The sequence below is a fragment of the Nycticebus coucang genome, chromosome 3 (genome assembly GCF_027406575.1).
Source record: "Nycticebus coucang isolate mNycCou1 chromosome 3, mNycCou1.pri, whole genome shotgun sequence".
Classification (NCBI taxonomy): Eukaryota; Metazoa; Chordata; class Mammalia; order Primates; family Lorisidae; genus Nycticebus; species Nycticebus coucang.
This window is the reverse complement of record NC_069782.1, coordinates 53,273,834-53,289,413: the sequence shown is the minus strand read 5'-3', so window position 1 is coordinate 53,289,413 and position 15,580 is coordinate 53,273,834. Positions and strand designations below refer to the sequence as shown.

The following is a 15,580-nucleotide window of genomic DNA, read 5'->3' as shown; positions in this document are numbered from 1 at the left end:
TCTTCATCCTCCATCTAGCGTAATAGATCACAGTGTCAATTCCAGGTAAATGCGATAGAGCCTGGATGTTCCAAATCCTGCCAGTGGAGGGTGAGCGGCTGGGGACCCTCCCTGGCGCCTCTGGGCCCCAGAGTTATTTGGCTCAGGGAGAATGTCCAATGTAGACAACATTCTGCTTTTCTTTGCTCTGAAGACTTATGTGATCATCTCTCCTGATACTGTAACTTTAATTGTTATAAATTTCTCCTTTTTTCTAGGCCTCTAACCCTGGGCAATTTGAAAATGACAGTGATGCATTATGGCAGCGAGGACAAGTTCCAGAATCTGTTGTCTGTCATGGCCGAGTAGGAATAAACACAGATGCTCCAGACGAAGCACTGGTTGTCTGCGGCAACATTAAAGTGACGGGGACGGTGATGCACCCCTCTGACAGCCGGGCGAAGCTCAACATCCAGGAGGTGAGGCGGCAGGGCCCCCCACATCCCAGCCTATGCGCCAGGTGCCTCTGGGCTCTGACACACCTTTCACCCGGCGTCTGTGTGAGACGAACACACTTCATAAAAAACAGTGATGGAGCCGTCGGGCACCGCTGCTGACGTTGTAAAGCAGGCCCTGCCCAGAGAAGGCTTCACATGACGGGGCAGAGTGCAAGGACAGGCGTCACCAGCTTCCCAAGCAGCGGGCCATTGCCTTTCCACCTGCGCCTCGTCAGCTCTGCAGTCTGCGTTTTCCTTTCCATCTCCCTACTCATGTTCTGAGCACAGTCTCGGTCTAGTTCCTGATCACATTTCTCCTGGAAAGCTCCGGCCTCTTCCTCCCAGGGTCCCTGCCTCCTCTTTCTCTGAGGAGCAGCTGAGAAGTTCCCCCTCCTCCGTCCGTCTGCCCCCTGAGGGGAGGCAGTGTCCTGGCAGGAATCAGGAGTCAGGCCCAGATAGCAGGAGACTGCTGTCCACTCTGGGCGCTCCCAAGGACATGACCTTGGAGAAAACGCTTTATCTCAAACTCAGGGTCTTTTTCCATAAGATGGAAACGGTGCCTGCCTGCCTGACACCCTTGAGGCTTTCTTATTTTTTAACCAGTGAGATAGTAAGTACTGAATTGTCTTGGAAAGTCATAACTGCTGTGCAGATCAAAGGGACATGGATTCAAATCCCTTAGCCAGGCGGCTCTTGGCTCCAACTCATCTTCTTTTTAATTCTGTTTTCCATTTATTGTTTCTAGCATTTCCTCACCATTTTATTCACACTGCTGCTAAAGCATTTTGGGGGCTGTGGCAGAATTGTGTTTTTAAACTCCTTTCCCCCCCCTTTCCTTGTTCCTTTTGAGCTAATAGGACACCCTGTTAATACCCATTGTTAATCGTTGGCCCTTCCTCCAGCCTGCGTTCCTTTCCTAGCACAAATGTGTACTGGGTTTTCTTTTCTTTTCTTTTTTTGTTTAGAGTCAGAGTCTCACTTTGTTGCCCTCGGTAGAGTGCTGTGGTGTCACAGCTCACAGTAACCTCCAGCTCTTGGGTTTAGGTGATTCTCTTGCCTCAGCCTCCCAAGTAGCTGGGACTACAGGCCGCCCACCACAGCGCCTGGCTATTTTTTGTTGCAGTTTGGCCGGGGTCGGGTTCGAACCGGCCACCTTCAGTATATGGGGCCGGCGCCTTACCCACTGAGCCACAGGCGCAGCCTATGCACTGGGTTTCTAAACCAGCCAAGGAATATCCTCCTTTGCTGAGAGGATTCCAAAGAATGGTTGTAATTGTAAACTTTTATGCTGACTGCGAAGCCGTGGCCCACATTAGAAGATCCATGACCTGCGAGCCAGACGGGAGCTCAGAGCTGGAGAGGGCTCATGTGCGTTTCCAGATATCGATCCTACTATCATGCCTTTGAGCTTTAGGGAGAGATAACAGTCTGCATTTCAGATCACATCAACCCAAATTTATCCTGGCAATTGGTTTCCAATTCTCTATCAAGTCTTATTAAAAAGTAAATAGAATAGAACCAGAGGGGAACATCCTTTGTGCTCCCCCCTGCTGCCACCAGGCTTAACACAGAACTTCATCTACCAAAACTCCTCAAATATTGCTCTTCAGTTTAAGGAAAATGTATGGCATTAAAATAACAAGCTTCACTAGAACTTATGAAATCTTTCCTAGGAAGCCTTCTCCATATACATGGAAATGAAACCCCAATGCCGGCTCTGCAGGTGAAACTTATGTATTCTCTTCTTGTCTAGGGTTAGTTACAGGCTAGAAGTTTAGTCTCTGATTCTGGCAACAACCAGCCCAATAGCTGTGGCCTGGAGACGTTCTGCGCCTCTGTTCTGTTGTCTCTGAACAGGGAAATCACATACTCTTTTTATCCACGTTAAGGGATTTTTCAAAGCTCATGTGTGTGAAGTATTTTTTAGATGGATAAGGCTAAGCAAATAGTTTTTGCTTTTTACTGGTACATAATGAAAGTTATATGTAATTAGTTTATTGAATTATTTTTTATAAATGTTTGTTATTAATAGATCTATTTACCTTTTCTTAAATTTTAAATTAACAAGAGAGTAAAAACGATTAGGTTGTAATATTAGCATTTGTTAGGTAAGGTCTCTGCTGTAGCACGTCTTGGGACGTGTGCCATATGCCCTTACAGTGTGCCCATTAGGTGGGCACACACCACACTGTTTGGTTTTTGAGGTAGGGTCTTGCTTTATTGCCTGGACTGAAGTGAAGTGGTGTTATTATTACTCACTGCAGCCTCAAACACCTGGGCTCAGGGCATCCTCCTACCTCAGCCTCCCAAGTAGGTGGGACTCAGCCACCAGGCCTACTTATTTTTAATTTTCTGTAGTACCAATATAGTACCACCATATTGCCCAGGCTGGTCTCAAACTCCTAGCCATAAGGGATCCTCCCACTTTGGCCTCCCAGAGTGCTGGGATCATAGGTGTGAGCCACCTCAGCCAGCCCCATCTATCTGTATTTATGAAATATGCCTAGAAATCTTATCTGTCCCATCCAGCAGTTATTACAGAGATGAGAGAGATGTTGGTAATGTTGATGATGATGCTGATGGATACGTGAACTTCATCTTCCCCTATCCCTGACTCACTTTTTCCAACATTTAAAAAGAGAGGCAGTCTTCCAGATGCTCTGGGAATCTGACCCAAATCTGGTTGATGTGATTGCTTGTATAGAACTGGATGCGATTTCTCATTCTTAAGAATCCACACTATCCAACACTGGCTTCTGGATGAGCTGTTGCAAAATGTGCAGATCAAAGGGACATGTATGTGCCAAGGTGCCAAGTATGTTGCTTAATCCTGTGATCAGGGAAAGTGAGTACAAGTTATTGCCTGGTCCTGGCTGTGTGTCACTTCACTCAAGGCAGCACAGTTGGCTTGTGGCTTTAAGTGCATGAGTTTTGGTGGAGATCTTTGGTGCTCACAGGGACACAGATCCGAGACATGGAGAAGGTGGTGCATGTGCGGTCAAGGCCTGTACAATGAGGTGCCACGCTGAGGAGCTCGGCCCCAGGAGGAGCGGCTTAACTCGCCCAGACACAGCGCTGAATCTGCCAATGTGACTGCGTCTGAGAAGGAAATGCTTCCGTGTAGGGGATACTAAGCAAAACCAGAGTTGGGGGGGAGGCCATGTTGAAAGCCAAGGGCCCAGGAAGAGCACCAGTGTCAATGAGAAAAACAAACAAACAAGAGGAAGCTGGGATTTGAATGCATCAGTCAAATTATTTGGTGAAGGCTGAAAAAACTCAGCAAGAGACTTAAAAAATAAAATCCAGAAAAGGAAATCAGTTAAAATGAAATACTGAAAGGTTGTTGTTTTTCTGTTAACTGCACCAGCTGTGTGCTAGTGGACGTATGACAAGCTTGAGAAAGTCACACTTCCAAAGGCTCCCCAGGGCCCTGGACCTAACACAGAAGGTCCTCAGCAGAGGGGGACCAGGTGTTGCGAACAGTGCTCCTGATGTCTGGCCGAGGCAGGACTAGGGGCCAGAACCGGGCAGCGGGTGGCAAGATTGCTGCCCCAGACAACCTGCGTCCGTGCCCTGGAGGTCTTCTTTGTGGCACAAAATTCCTGGGTTAATGTGATAGAAACCTTGGGCACGAGGCGGCTTGATGGTGATGGCCATTTGCATCCATGGTCTAAACTTCCCAGAACTGCCAGTGGGCAAACGCAGTTTTCAGCTTCTTGCAGCACACTCTGATGAGCAGGGCAGTTAAGTGCTGGCCAGTGCTGGGCTCCAGGGCTGGATTCAAAGGATTCAGTGGAGACACAGCCTGTGCCTCCAGGGCTTCCCGTAGGCCAAGTGTACAGTCAGGGAATGTGCATTCCAGACGGTTTCCACTCAGCTTTGGGAAGTCTGACAGCCAACATTAGAAACAGAAGAGGGTTTTCTTTGAGGTACATTGTTATATAAAGTGTTTAGGCCTCCAAGTTAACCTTTCAAATTTTCTTTGACCACAAATCTGTCTAAAGGACAGTTGTGAGAGTGTTAGAGAAGCCAACTGCTACGTTTAGCAATGTCTTCTGGAAAATACATCAAAGAGCCAACCTGGAAATCAGTGGCCGTGTTCCCTCAGGAGCCGGGGTGAGGGCACATCCTTCTCTGCTTTCTATCTACAATAGAGGGGCCGACATGGCCTCTGCTGTGTCCTCCAGTGAGAGCTCATGAAGGCTGGGCCTGAGCAACGGGAGGATGGGAAGTGGGGATAGGACTGTGGGGTGGGTGAGGGGAGAGGAACGGGGGGCGCAAGGCCAGTCCAGGCCGGTCCCTGACAGGCCCTCTCTTCCACTCTGCTGGTGTCAGGCGCTATCCTGCCAGTCCACCACTTTCATTCTTTCTTTTCTTTTCTGTTGGAGATTTTGAGTGCTTGTGATACGTCAGCCACTTCGCTAGGGCCTGAGAGGAATGACAGGAAGGGAACTTTTACCAAAATTTAATCTCCAAATAAAAAATACTTACTGAGTCTCCAATGCCCAGGAGAGAGCATCTGCTGCAGGGGAGCTCCTTAATACTTAGTCCTTGTCGGCTGGGGCGGTGGCTCACGCCTGTGATCCCAGCACTTTGGGAGGCCGAGGCTGGTGGATTGCTTGAGCTCAGGAGTTGGAGACCAGCCTGAGCAAGATCAAGACCCCATCCCTACTAAAAATAGAAAAACTGGGCGGCGCCTGTGACTCAGTGAGTAGGGTGCAGGCCCCATATACCAAGGGTAGCGGGTTCAAACCCAGGCCCGGCCAAACTACAACCAAAAAATAGCGGGGCATTGTGGCAGGCACCTATAGTCCCAGCTGCTCCGGAGGCTGAGGCAAGAGAATTGCATAAGCCCAAGAGCTAGAGTTTGCTGTGAGTCCTGTGACGTCATGGCACTCTACCGAGGGTAGTAAAGGGAGACTCTGTCTCTACAAAAAAAAAAGAGAAAATTAAAAAAAAACAAACAGAAAAACTGTGTGGTCTGGCGGGCACCTGTAGTTCTAGCTACTTGGGAAGCTGAAGCAGAAGGATCACTTGAGCACAAGAATTTGAGGTTGCTGTGAGCTATGATGCCACAGCACTCTTAACAACAGATGAGACTCTTGTCTCAAAAAAAAAAAAAAATTGAGCAGCGCCTATGGCTCAAGAAGTAGGGCACTGGACCCATATACCAGAGGTGGCAGGTTCAAACCTGGCCCTGGCCAAAAAAAAAAATCCCTAGCTGTTGAGCAAGTGAAGAAGCTGGCTGTGACAGACACATCCCTATGAGGTCACAGCCGTCCTTCCAGTATGACCCGTGAGGCCCTGCCTAGTCTCCCTTCAGCCTTTACAGTCTTGCAACTTCAAACTTGGCCTTGGTTGTGCAGATGTTGTCAGGGGTCTGCGGCCGGGGGCTTGGTCCTGGTGCCCTCTGCCTGCACTTCTGTCTCAGTCTCACTGTCCCCACCTCCCCCTCTGCCCTCCATCTGTCTCCAGTGCCTGTCGTAGAGTCATAATGTACCGAATAGCTATTAGATGAATGCCTGTCACATGCAAGGTGTTGTGCTGGAAACCGGGGAGTGACAGGTTGTGGACAGGAACTGTGCTCGCCTTCCTGGAGTGCATATCCACCAGGTGAAGACAGAGGGCTAATCCCATACAGTCAGGTATCTGACGAGGGTGGCGAGCAGGTGCTGTGGGCACAGCAAGCAGAGGACCCTTCTGAGATGCTTCTAAGAGGAAGGGATGTTTGAACCAGCGGAGGCGAAGTAGGGGCGTGGGAAGGAAGAGCTTCTGAGTCAGGGAGAACGGCGTGTGCAAAGACCCAGAGAGGAAAGGAGCAGGGCGTCCAAGGCCTGGCACAAGCCAGCTCTCAGGTGGGCTCCACTGTCTCAGGAAGCCTTTCCGTTATGCCCCTCGGAATGTACCTGCTGGGAGCTGCCGTAACTCCGTCACTGCCCTGTGTCACTTACATTCTAACATCATCGACTGTGTTGTGACTACCTTCCTGTCTAGACCCCAGACTGTGAAAAGGCAATTACTGTTTAAGTCCCAACGTTTAGTGGGGCATGATATGTTGAAGGCGACTGGAAAATGTTAGTCAAATAAAAAATAAATGAATGAAACTAAGTTTTTGATAATAGTAAGCTCAAAATTATATTCCTGAATTAGTACTTGGAGTAAAGGTGGTCACTTAGCCAATTAAGCACCAAGCCACCATCTTTACAACCAGCAAACTGGTGGAGGACTGAGGCTGGAGTGACGCTGGAGGGGGCCGGGGAGAAGCTGAGAGCCACCAGAATGGTTTTCTTAAAACAATAAGTATTTTGGTTCCTCTGTCACACACATGAATGCCAGGCAGTGTATTTTTAGTTGCCAAGACCCTTCTGGTTTCATAATTCAAGTATGTTCTAAAAGAAAATTTGGGACTCGCAAGGGCTGTCAAACTTTTTACTTGTCAGATAAAATTAAAAGAGTTGATTCTGTTATTATCGTCAATTCATTAAAAAGAAACCCAATAAATTCAAATTAAAGGGGACTCCCTCAATCCTCTTAGGTGGATCAAACAGATTTAGTTTTGGGGAAAATTCACTTTATTGTTACATCATTCTTCTGGGACCCAGTGAAATTTTCTTGAAAACTCTTCAAGAAAAGAGTTGGGAAGGCCTGGTAAGTCTTTAAGAGTTGGGAAGGTCTTTAACTGTAGCCTACAGACAGTGATCTCAGAGGAGGGTGGCGTGCACAGCAGGGCAGCCTGTGGGAGGGAGGTGTGAAGAGAGGGAGCCGTGTCCTGAGGGACAGTGGTTGGGTGACCGGGACTTGCCATCCGCTTGAAGAAATTGTCTCCACCTAAATGCCCAGAAGCAATCCATGAATGTCTCTGCGTCACTTTGGGCATTCATTTGAATAGCAAATATCTAAGTGGGTGAAATCTGCTCTTCTTTAATTAAATTAGGTTGACACCAATGAACAGCTGAGAAGAATTGCCCAAATGAGAATTGTGGAGTATGACTACAAACCTGAGTTTGCGTCTGTGATGGGAATAAACACTGCCCACCAAACAGGTACACAAGCATTTTCTTTTTAATTTTGAACTGTTAACTATTAAAATGTTAGCCCTTTTATTTTGAGGTAGTGTGCCATGGCATTTGACAATACCTCGTGGGTATAACGTGCTCTCCATATAACTCATAGCCCCTGGAACAGGAAGATTAATGAAATTCTGTGGCATTTTTACTCAAAACCCCTGCTCCTGCACCCCAAGTACAGGCGGAGTATTTTGGATAGATAGTTTCTTCTAACTGGAGTCCTCTTGCCGGTGGGCTGAGGGTCAGGGGCAGATGACAGCTCAGCCTGCATGAGGAGTAGCAGCTGGCACCCCAGAGGGATGGTAGCTAGGTGGGTGGGCCCAGCAGGAGCAGGTGATGTTATACTCCAATCCAGGCATCCCCAAGAAAGAAGGAATATTGAGTGACTAAGGTCTCCTGTGAAGAGAGAGGGAATCAAGACACTGCCGCGCCCTTAGCTCCACGCACAGGGATTGTAAGGTAGTCACTGTTACCAACATTTGGCCCAGAGTCTCAAAATAATAATAATAATAAAAAGCAGAGAAAATGACACTCCCACTTTTAATCCGATAGTATTTTTGGCTCCAAATTCCTTCGTTGCTGCAAATGCTCTACATATCATAGCAAAAGCTTACCAGGGATGAGCACCTGTTCCCAGCAGTGTGGCTGGCAGTGTTCCCTTCAAATTCGGGCAGTGAGGGTTTTCCCTGGGCAGGTCTGGACTAAACCTGCTGGAATGTTCTGTGTGCAGGCATGATTGCTCAGGAGGTGCAAGAAATCCTGCCCGCAGCCGTAAGAGAGGTTGGTGACGTCACCTGTGAAAACGGAGAGATGCTGGAGAACTTCCTCATGGTTGATAAGGTAATCACTGGGAAGATGCCCTTCTGGGCTGCACGTAAGTTGAGCTGCCTCACCAGGACAGGGGAATTCAGAATTCCCCACTGAGCCGAGGAGGGAGTTTGTACCTCTCACCCCTCCTTATGAGTGTGGACATACTTAGAACAGCGGCTGAGATCACAATACACACCATCGAAGTCTCCGTTAGACTTCATCTTTAAAACTGAAACCAGAACTTACGAAAACGCAACTTATTTTATGTAATTGGACTTAATTTAGACTATGCAGTGTGCTCCTTCTTAGAATGATTAAAGATTGAAGTGTTGAATTTTTTTGAGCACAGTTTTTGGAGAATATCTTATGTTTGACTTTTACAGTATAATCATAAAGTGGGTCATTTTTACAAAGATACTCATGGGCCTCATAATTTTTTCCCAAGGATCTGTCTTAATTCTTTGATATTTAAACCACTCTCTCTGTGAAAGGCCTCAGGGCCTGCAGGGGCTGCTCTTCATGTGCTGACGACCTCTCAGTGCAGCGTGTGTGATCCCAGTCACTCGCTAAAACCGTATTTATCGAGCTTGTCAAAACCTGTATCTTTTGCAAGGTTTGCAGATTCACTCCACTGCTGATTTGCTTTACTTTGGATTATTATACTTGATGCTGGGTGTAAAAACCAATTGACATGGGGATTTTGTACTCATGGGGGCAAATGTCAAAGTGTTTGGGAAATCACATTACAGGGATCTTTCTTTCTCTCTTTACTTTTTTTTTTTTTCGACAGAGTCCCCTCTGTCCCCCTGCAGAGAGTGCCATGCTGTCATAGCTCACAGAAACCTCAAACTCTTAGGCTGAAGCAATCCCCTTGACTCAGCCTCCTGAGTAGCTGGGACTACAGGTGCCCACCACCAAACCCAGCTATTCTTTCTGTTTTTAGTAGAGACAGAGTCTTGCTCTTGCTCAGGCTGGTTTCCAACTTCTGAGCTCAAGTGATCTACCAGCCTCGGCCTCCCACAGTGCTAAGATTACAGCTCCCATCCCACCCACCACAGGGATCTTATTGAAATGGCAGATTCTACCTTGGTGAGCATGAGGTGTGACCAGAAATTCTGCAGTCCTCAAAAGCCTCCAGGTGATGCCAATCTTGCCAACCCCGCTGGTCACAAGCCACACCTGGACCAGCAAAGTGGACTGTGCCTTTTCATGTTAGCCCTTCACCACCTTCTTCCTACAAAGCCCCTGTGTCACAGCACTCAGACAACATGGTCTGGGCTGCGTGGCAGAAGTTGGCGTCTTACATCCTGCTTCTCAGGAACGCGTCTCCAACAGAAGAAATCCTTCAGCCTTTCTCCTAGACTAGTGTTTTCCAACCTTTTTTTTTTTATCTCATAGCATACTTGAACCTATAGTTAAACTTCCACGGCACACTTAAATTCTGTTGATTGAAAAAGAGTAAAAAGAAAAGAATATACTTACAGTGCTTTGAACTTTTTTTTGAAAATAATTCAATTAATGATCTTTAAAAATTTTCGTGGTGCACCTAAGATCCTCTCATAGCACACTGGTTGAAAAAATCACTACTCAAGACCTAGGCTATCACGTCACTTGGGAGGCATATCATTAGAAATTTATTTAGAATTTTTTTTTTTTTTTAAGAGACAGAGTCTTACTTTGTCACCCTCGGTAGAGTGCTGTGGCATCACAGCTCCCAGCAACCTCCAGCTCTTGGGCTTAGGTGATTCAATTGCCTCAGCCTCCCGAGTAGCTGGGACCACAGGTGCCCACCACAATGCCCGGCTATTTTTTTGTTTCAGTTTGGCCGGGGCCAGGTTCGAACTCACCACTCTTGGTATATGGGGCTGGCACCCTACTCACTGAGCCACAGGCACCGCCCCTAGAAATTTATTTATATATTAGTTCCTCAATTTTTATTGGGGTAAAATGCATAAAACAAAATTTAAAGGCTTAACCATTCCATTTCTAACCAAGGGTGAATGCAACACCCTTGCATTCACAGTGTGAGACAGCCGCCACCACCACCTCCACACCTCTCTTCATCTTGTAGAACCGAGACTCTGCATCCAACGGCTCTACTCTCTGTCTCTCTTACATCCCTCCTGTAAGTGAAATGGGGCTGCAGTTGTCTTTTTGTGACAGTCTGATTTCACAGTTGCACCATGTCCTCAAGGTTCTTCCATGTTGCAGCTTGTGTCAGAATTTCCTTCCTTTGTGAGAAAAAAATGACCCATTCCATGTACATTTCACATTTTGCCAGTTTATTCAGCTATCGATGGATGCGGGTTGCTTCCACGACTTAGGTATTATAAACAATGCCTCTGTGAATGGAAGCGTGCACATATCTCTTGGAGGTCCTGTTTTCAATTTTTCAAGATATATACCCAGAAGGAGAACTGCTGGATCCTGTGGTAATTCTATTTTTATTTTTTTGAGGGCCTGCTGTACAGTTTTCTACTGTGACTGTAGTATTCTACATTCCCTTGAAGGCTGGAGGTTTCTCTGTGTCCTCACCAACACTTGCTGCTTTCTTTTTCTATAGTAGCTATCCTAATGGGTATGCGGTGGTATTTCATTGTAGTTTTGATTTACATTTCCCTAATGATTAGTGACATTGAGCATTTTTCTTTATGTACCTTATGTCTTAAATTTAGGGTTTTGATCATTTTGAATTAACTCTGCATACGGTGTTAGGTAAGTGTCCAGCTTCATCTTTTTGCCTGTGGATGGATATTCAGTCCTCCCAGCACCTTTATTGAAAAGACTATTGAAAAGACTCCTTTCCCTGTTGAATGGTCTGGGCACTCTTGCTAAAAGTCATTTGACCATGTATGGTAGTTTATTTCTGGGCTTTTTATTTTATCCCATTGGTCTGTATGTCTGTCTTTTATTTGTCTTTGAGGGCGTAAAGGGTAAAGCTTCAATACACTCTAGCCACACAAGGCCTGAAAATCAAGTTTGCAAGCTCATCAATAGAGCTGCATGCCTTGGTGCTGAATGTCACTGCAGTCTCCTTCAAAGTGCCCCCCGGGGACGCTGTGCACCCGTGTCCCTCTTTCAAAGCAATGTTGGAACTCTTTCTGGAATGGGCATCAGAGCTATTGTCCTGAATATCTTCAAAATATCTTCCTTTCAATGTTTTTATTTTATTTTATTTTTTTATTTTTTCAACAGTCCTTGGTCCCCTGCCTGGTAGGGCTTGGGAGCACGATGCACACTGTTCACTAATGTTCACATTTGCAGGTTCTCTGTGCCCAAGGCTGCCCAGAACTCCTCATATCCCCCGTGCTGCCTGCAGGGCGCTGTGGTGCGTGATGGTCGTCCCCGTCTGCACGCTTTTTATTTTATTTTATTATATTATTATAATTGTTTTTCTTTTTTCTTTTTTGAGACAGAATCTTACTATGTTGCCCTCGGTAGAGTGCTGTGGTGTCACGGCTCACAGCAACCTCAAACTCTTGGGCTTAAGTGATTCTCTTGCCTCCGCCTCCCAAGTAGCTGGGACTACAGGTGCCTGCCACAATGCCTGGCTTTTTTTTTTTTCTTTTTAGAGACAGAATCGCACTTTGTCCTCGCCTACTTCTTTTTTTTCCGTTGCAGTTTGGCGGAGCCGGATTCAAACCTGCCACCCTCAGTATATGGCGCCAGCACCCTACTCACTGAGCCACAGGTGCCGCCCTGCCTGGCTATTTTTTTTTGTAGTTGTCGTTGTTTAGCAGGCCAGGGCTGGGCTCGAACCCGCCAGCTTCAGTGTATGTGGCTGGTGCCCTACTCACTCAGCTATGGGTGCTGAGCCTGTTTCTTTTATCTTTGAGGAAATAAAAAGTCATTGAGGGCCAGATAAGGCAAGCAGGGAGGGTGTTCCAATACAGTTATTTGTTTACTGGTTAACAACTCTCTTACAGTGCAGTGTGAGCTGGTGCATTGTTTGGTGCAAGAGCCATGAGTGGTTGGTCATTTTCATCTTTTTCAGTCTTTTCAGCACTTCCCAATAGTCAACTTGGTTAACTCTTTGTCCAGTTGGTACAAATTCATAATGAACAGCATTGTTTTGATTCTTCACTGGGACTGATGGAAGTTTTCAGTCATGGAGACCTGGCTGACTTCCACTGTGCACTTTGACACTTCGTTTCAGGGTTGTATTGGTGGACCCAGGTTTTTTCACCAGTGATAACGTGGCCCCAAACATGGCCTCAGCAAACTTCCACTCTCCTGTATCCTGGTTCATCAACAAGCTCCTTAGGGACCATTTTGCACACACTTTTTTCTCATGCCAAGATTTTCAGTTAAGATTTTACTAACTGTTGCTCTATTGATATTTACTTAGTCTGCTATGCTTCTCACAGTTAGCCAGTTATTTTGATCCAAAACTTGACAAATGTTTGCAATGTTTTTGTCAGTTCTTCTTGTTACCGGCTGCTCTGACCTCTCTTCATTGGTGATGTTTTCTCTCTCCTCCCAAACACGTTCCATCCATTTGTACACAGCCATTTTCCTCATGGCATTATCCCCATAAACGTGGACTAACATGTCCCTGATTTCACTTCCACTCGTGTCAAGTTTAATAAGAAATGTAATGTTTGTTTGTTGCTCTAATTCAAACTCTGACATGCCCATGGTGGCACACAAACAAGACTTATCAGCAAGACAGCACCACACATTGACACAAATGCAGCTGAGAGAGACTGATACACCAAGGTTAGGAAACCTTACCGAGGGTGGCGCCTGTGGCTCAGTGGGTAGAGCACTGACCCCATATACTGAGGGTGGTGGGTTCAAACTTGTCCCCGGCCAAACTGCAACAACGACAACAACAACAACAACAACAACAACAAAAATAGCCTGGTGTTGTGATGGGCCCCAGTAGTCCCAGCTACTGGGAGGCTGAGCCAAGAGAATCGCTTAAGCCCAGGAGTTGGAGGTTGCTGTGAGCTGTGACACTACGGCACGCTACCAAGGGCGATAAACTGAGGCTCTGTCTCAAAAAAAAAAAAAGAAAAAAGCCTTACGGAGCCGTTTGTACAGTGTTGTCAATGAAAGCACATGGTGGCAAGTTTGCGAACTTAATTGTCAAACCTCGTATGTCTGTCTCTATTCCAGTACCAACCTGTATCTATCACTATATTTTTGTAGTTAGTTTTGAAATCTTCCAGCTTCATTCATTTAAAAAACAAAAAAGATTTCTTAACAGTTCAGGGGCCCTTGGTATTCTATGTGAATTTTTGGATGGGTTTTTCTATTTCTGTAAAAAGAAATATTGGGATTTTGATAGGGATAACACTGAATCTGTCAGTCAGTTTGAGGAGTATTAAGATGGTAACAATAGTAAGTCTCCCAATCCATGAACATGGGATGTGTTTCCATTTATTTATGGCTTCTTCAATTTCTTTCAGCAATATTTTGTAGTTTTCAGAGTGAAAGTCTTTAAGCACTTTGGTTAAGTTAATTCATACTTACTCTATTCTTTTTTTTTTTTTTTTTGTAGGGGATTCATTGAGGGTACAGAGAACCAGGTTACACTGATTGCATTTGTTAGGTAAAGTCTCTCTTCTAACTATGTCCTGCCCCCAAATGATACTCTATTCTTTTTGATGCCATTACAGATGGAATTGTTTTCATAATTCCTTTTTCAGATTATTCATTGTTAGTGTATAGAAACGCAACTAATTTTTGTGTGTTGACTTTCTATCTTGCTACTTTTCTGAGAAATTTATTTTTAATAATGTACTGAAAGCTTTCAATACTTTACTTAAAAAATAAAACAGGGCCTATTCAGAGCTGTTTGTATAATAAAGTCACTCTTCCTCTCTTGCATTTTCATAACTCTCAGTCGTAAGAGGAAAGGAGTGCAGGCACAGCCCAGTCCCGGGGCAGCCTTTGAAGTTGTCACCAGGCTCCAGCGTGGGGCTGGGGTTACCTATCTGATAGCAGCTGTGTTGCTTCCGTATGTGGCCCTCCCCAGAACGCACTGAGTGGTAAAGTATAGGCAATGTCTTCCCAGGGCCTTATGAGTGTCATTATTTAGACAAATAATTCATTCTTCCCATTCTCCCCAGGTTCTTCCCATTCTACAGTTGAGTTGCATGAGGACAATTGGGACTTTTAGCAACAGGAGTTCCAAGGGTGAGGGACAAATATTCTCCTGCACACTAGGAACAAATCCTGCACTTTGCTCACAGCACAGGGGCCACCCTGCTGTGGGGCGGATGGGCCTTCTAGGAGAGGCTGCCACCCAAACCCATTCTCAGGAAGGTAAAGTCCGAGGAAAGTAGCAGGTGGTGTTCCCACTCGTGTGTCACCTGAGGAGAAACTGTGCCAAAGCAGATTTGGTTTATACGTAACACTGCCAGGAGTCCAGAGTGGAAGGTAACAGGACCTTGCAGTGATACAATCTATGGGGGTGTCACTGAGGCCACACTCACTTCCAGAGTCTGCAACAATCCACAGTGAAACTCCTGCAGAGCCTTCCAGAAGCCCACGGTCACCCGTGATGCTCACCTGCCGTCCTCTCCAGGAGCGCCCACGGCAGAGGCATAGGCACCTCTGGTTTGGGAGTCCCTCCCACACCAGCCCTAGTCTCTGTTTCTCAACGCTGCCAAGCTTGCGTGTCCCTCAGAGCTGTTCTGTGGAGTCTCCTCTGCCCTAAAGACTCCTCTTTAATAAAGACAGCAAGGACCTCATCCTGAATCTCCGTGAGGCCTTCCCTGACCACCCTGGCGATAGCGGCTGCTCCAAGATTCAGGGCTGCGAGGGTGTGTGGTGTCTTTGCACTAATTTGAAAAGGGTGCCCCTCTGGCTGCTGTGGGCCCATCCTCCCCACAGCTGGGTGGCCGCCTGTGCTGTGAACAAAGTGCAGGATTTGTTCCCAGCATGCTGGAGCGTATTTGTCCCTCACTGAAATTATCGTGTTTATTTCCCTACTTCTTTGCCAATCTCCCCAATTAGTTGTGTGAGTACGGAAAATCTGTATTTTTCAAAACTAATTCTCCACTATTGCACCTTTTATTCCAGAGCCTAGAATACTATAGCAATTCAGCAAATATTGGTGGAATGAAGTAACGAATCTGTGATAGCTCGGTTGATCCTGTTTCTGTACCGTCCGAGGCCTCTGAACACCACCCGGCCCTTGCGTGTAGAGTGTTTGTCACGCGGTGTCTCAGTGCTAATTACAGCATAACACTATATTATTTATTTGTGGTTTACTTG

At 46.3% G+C, this 15,580-nt stretch overlaps 1 protein-coding gene across 3 annotated transcripts in view; it reads left to right on the top strand.

Annotated features, from left to right (window-relative positions):
• Positions 1-15,580, top strand: part of MYRFL (myelin regulatory factor like) — a 158,842-nt gene that overhangs the window by 98,216 nt on the left and 45,046 nt on the right. For all 3 annotated transcript variants that reach the window (XR_008379010.1, XM_053585944.1, XM_053585945.1), the window contains exons 11-13: positions 258-458; positions 7,411-7,519; positions 8,274-8,383. Coding sequence is in view for 2 of the 3 variants with exons in the window: in XM_053585944.1 (XP_053441919.1) it covers positions 258-458; positions 7,411-7,519; positions 8,274-8,383 (420 nt within the window). In the remaining variant the exon portion in view is untranslated. The remainder of the gene's footprint in view (positions 1-257; positions 459-7,410; positions 7,520-8,273; positions 8,384-15,580) is intronic.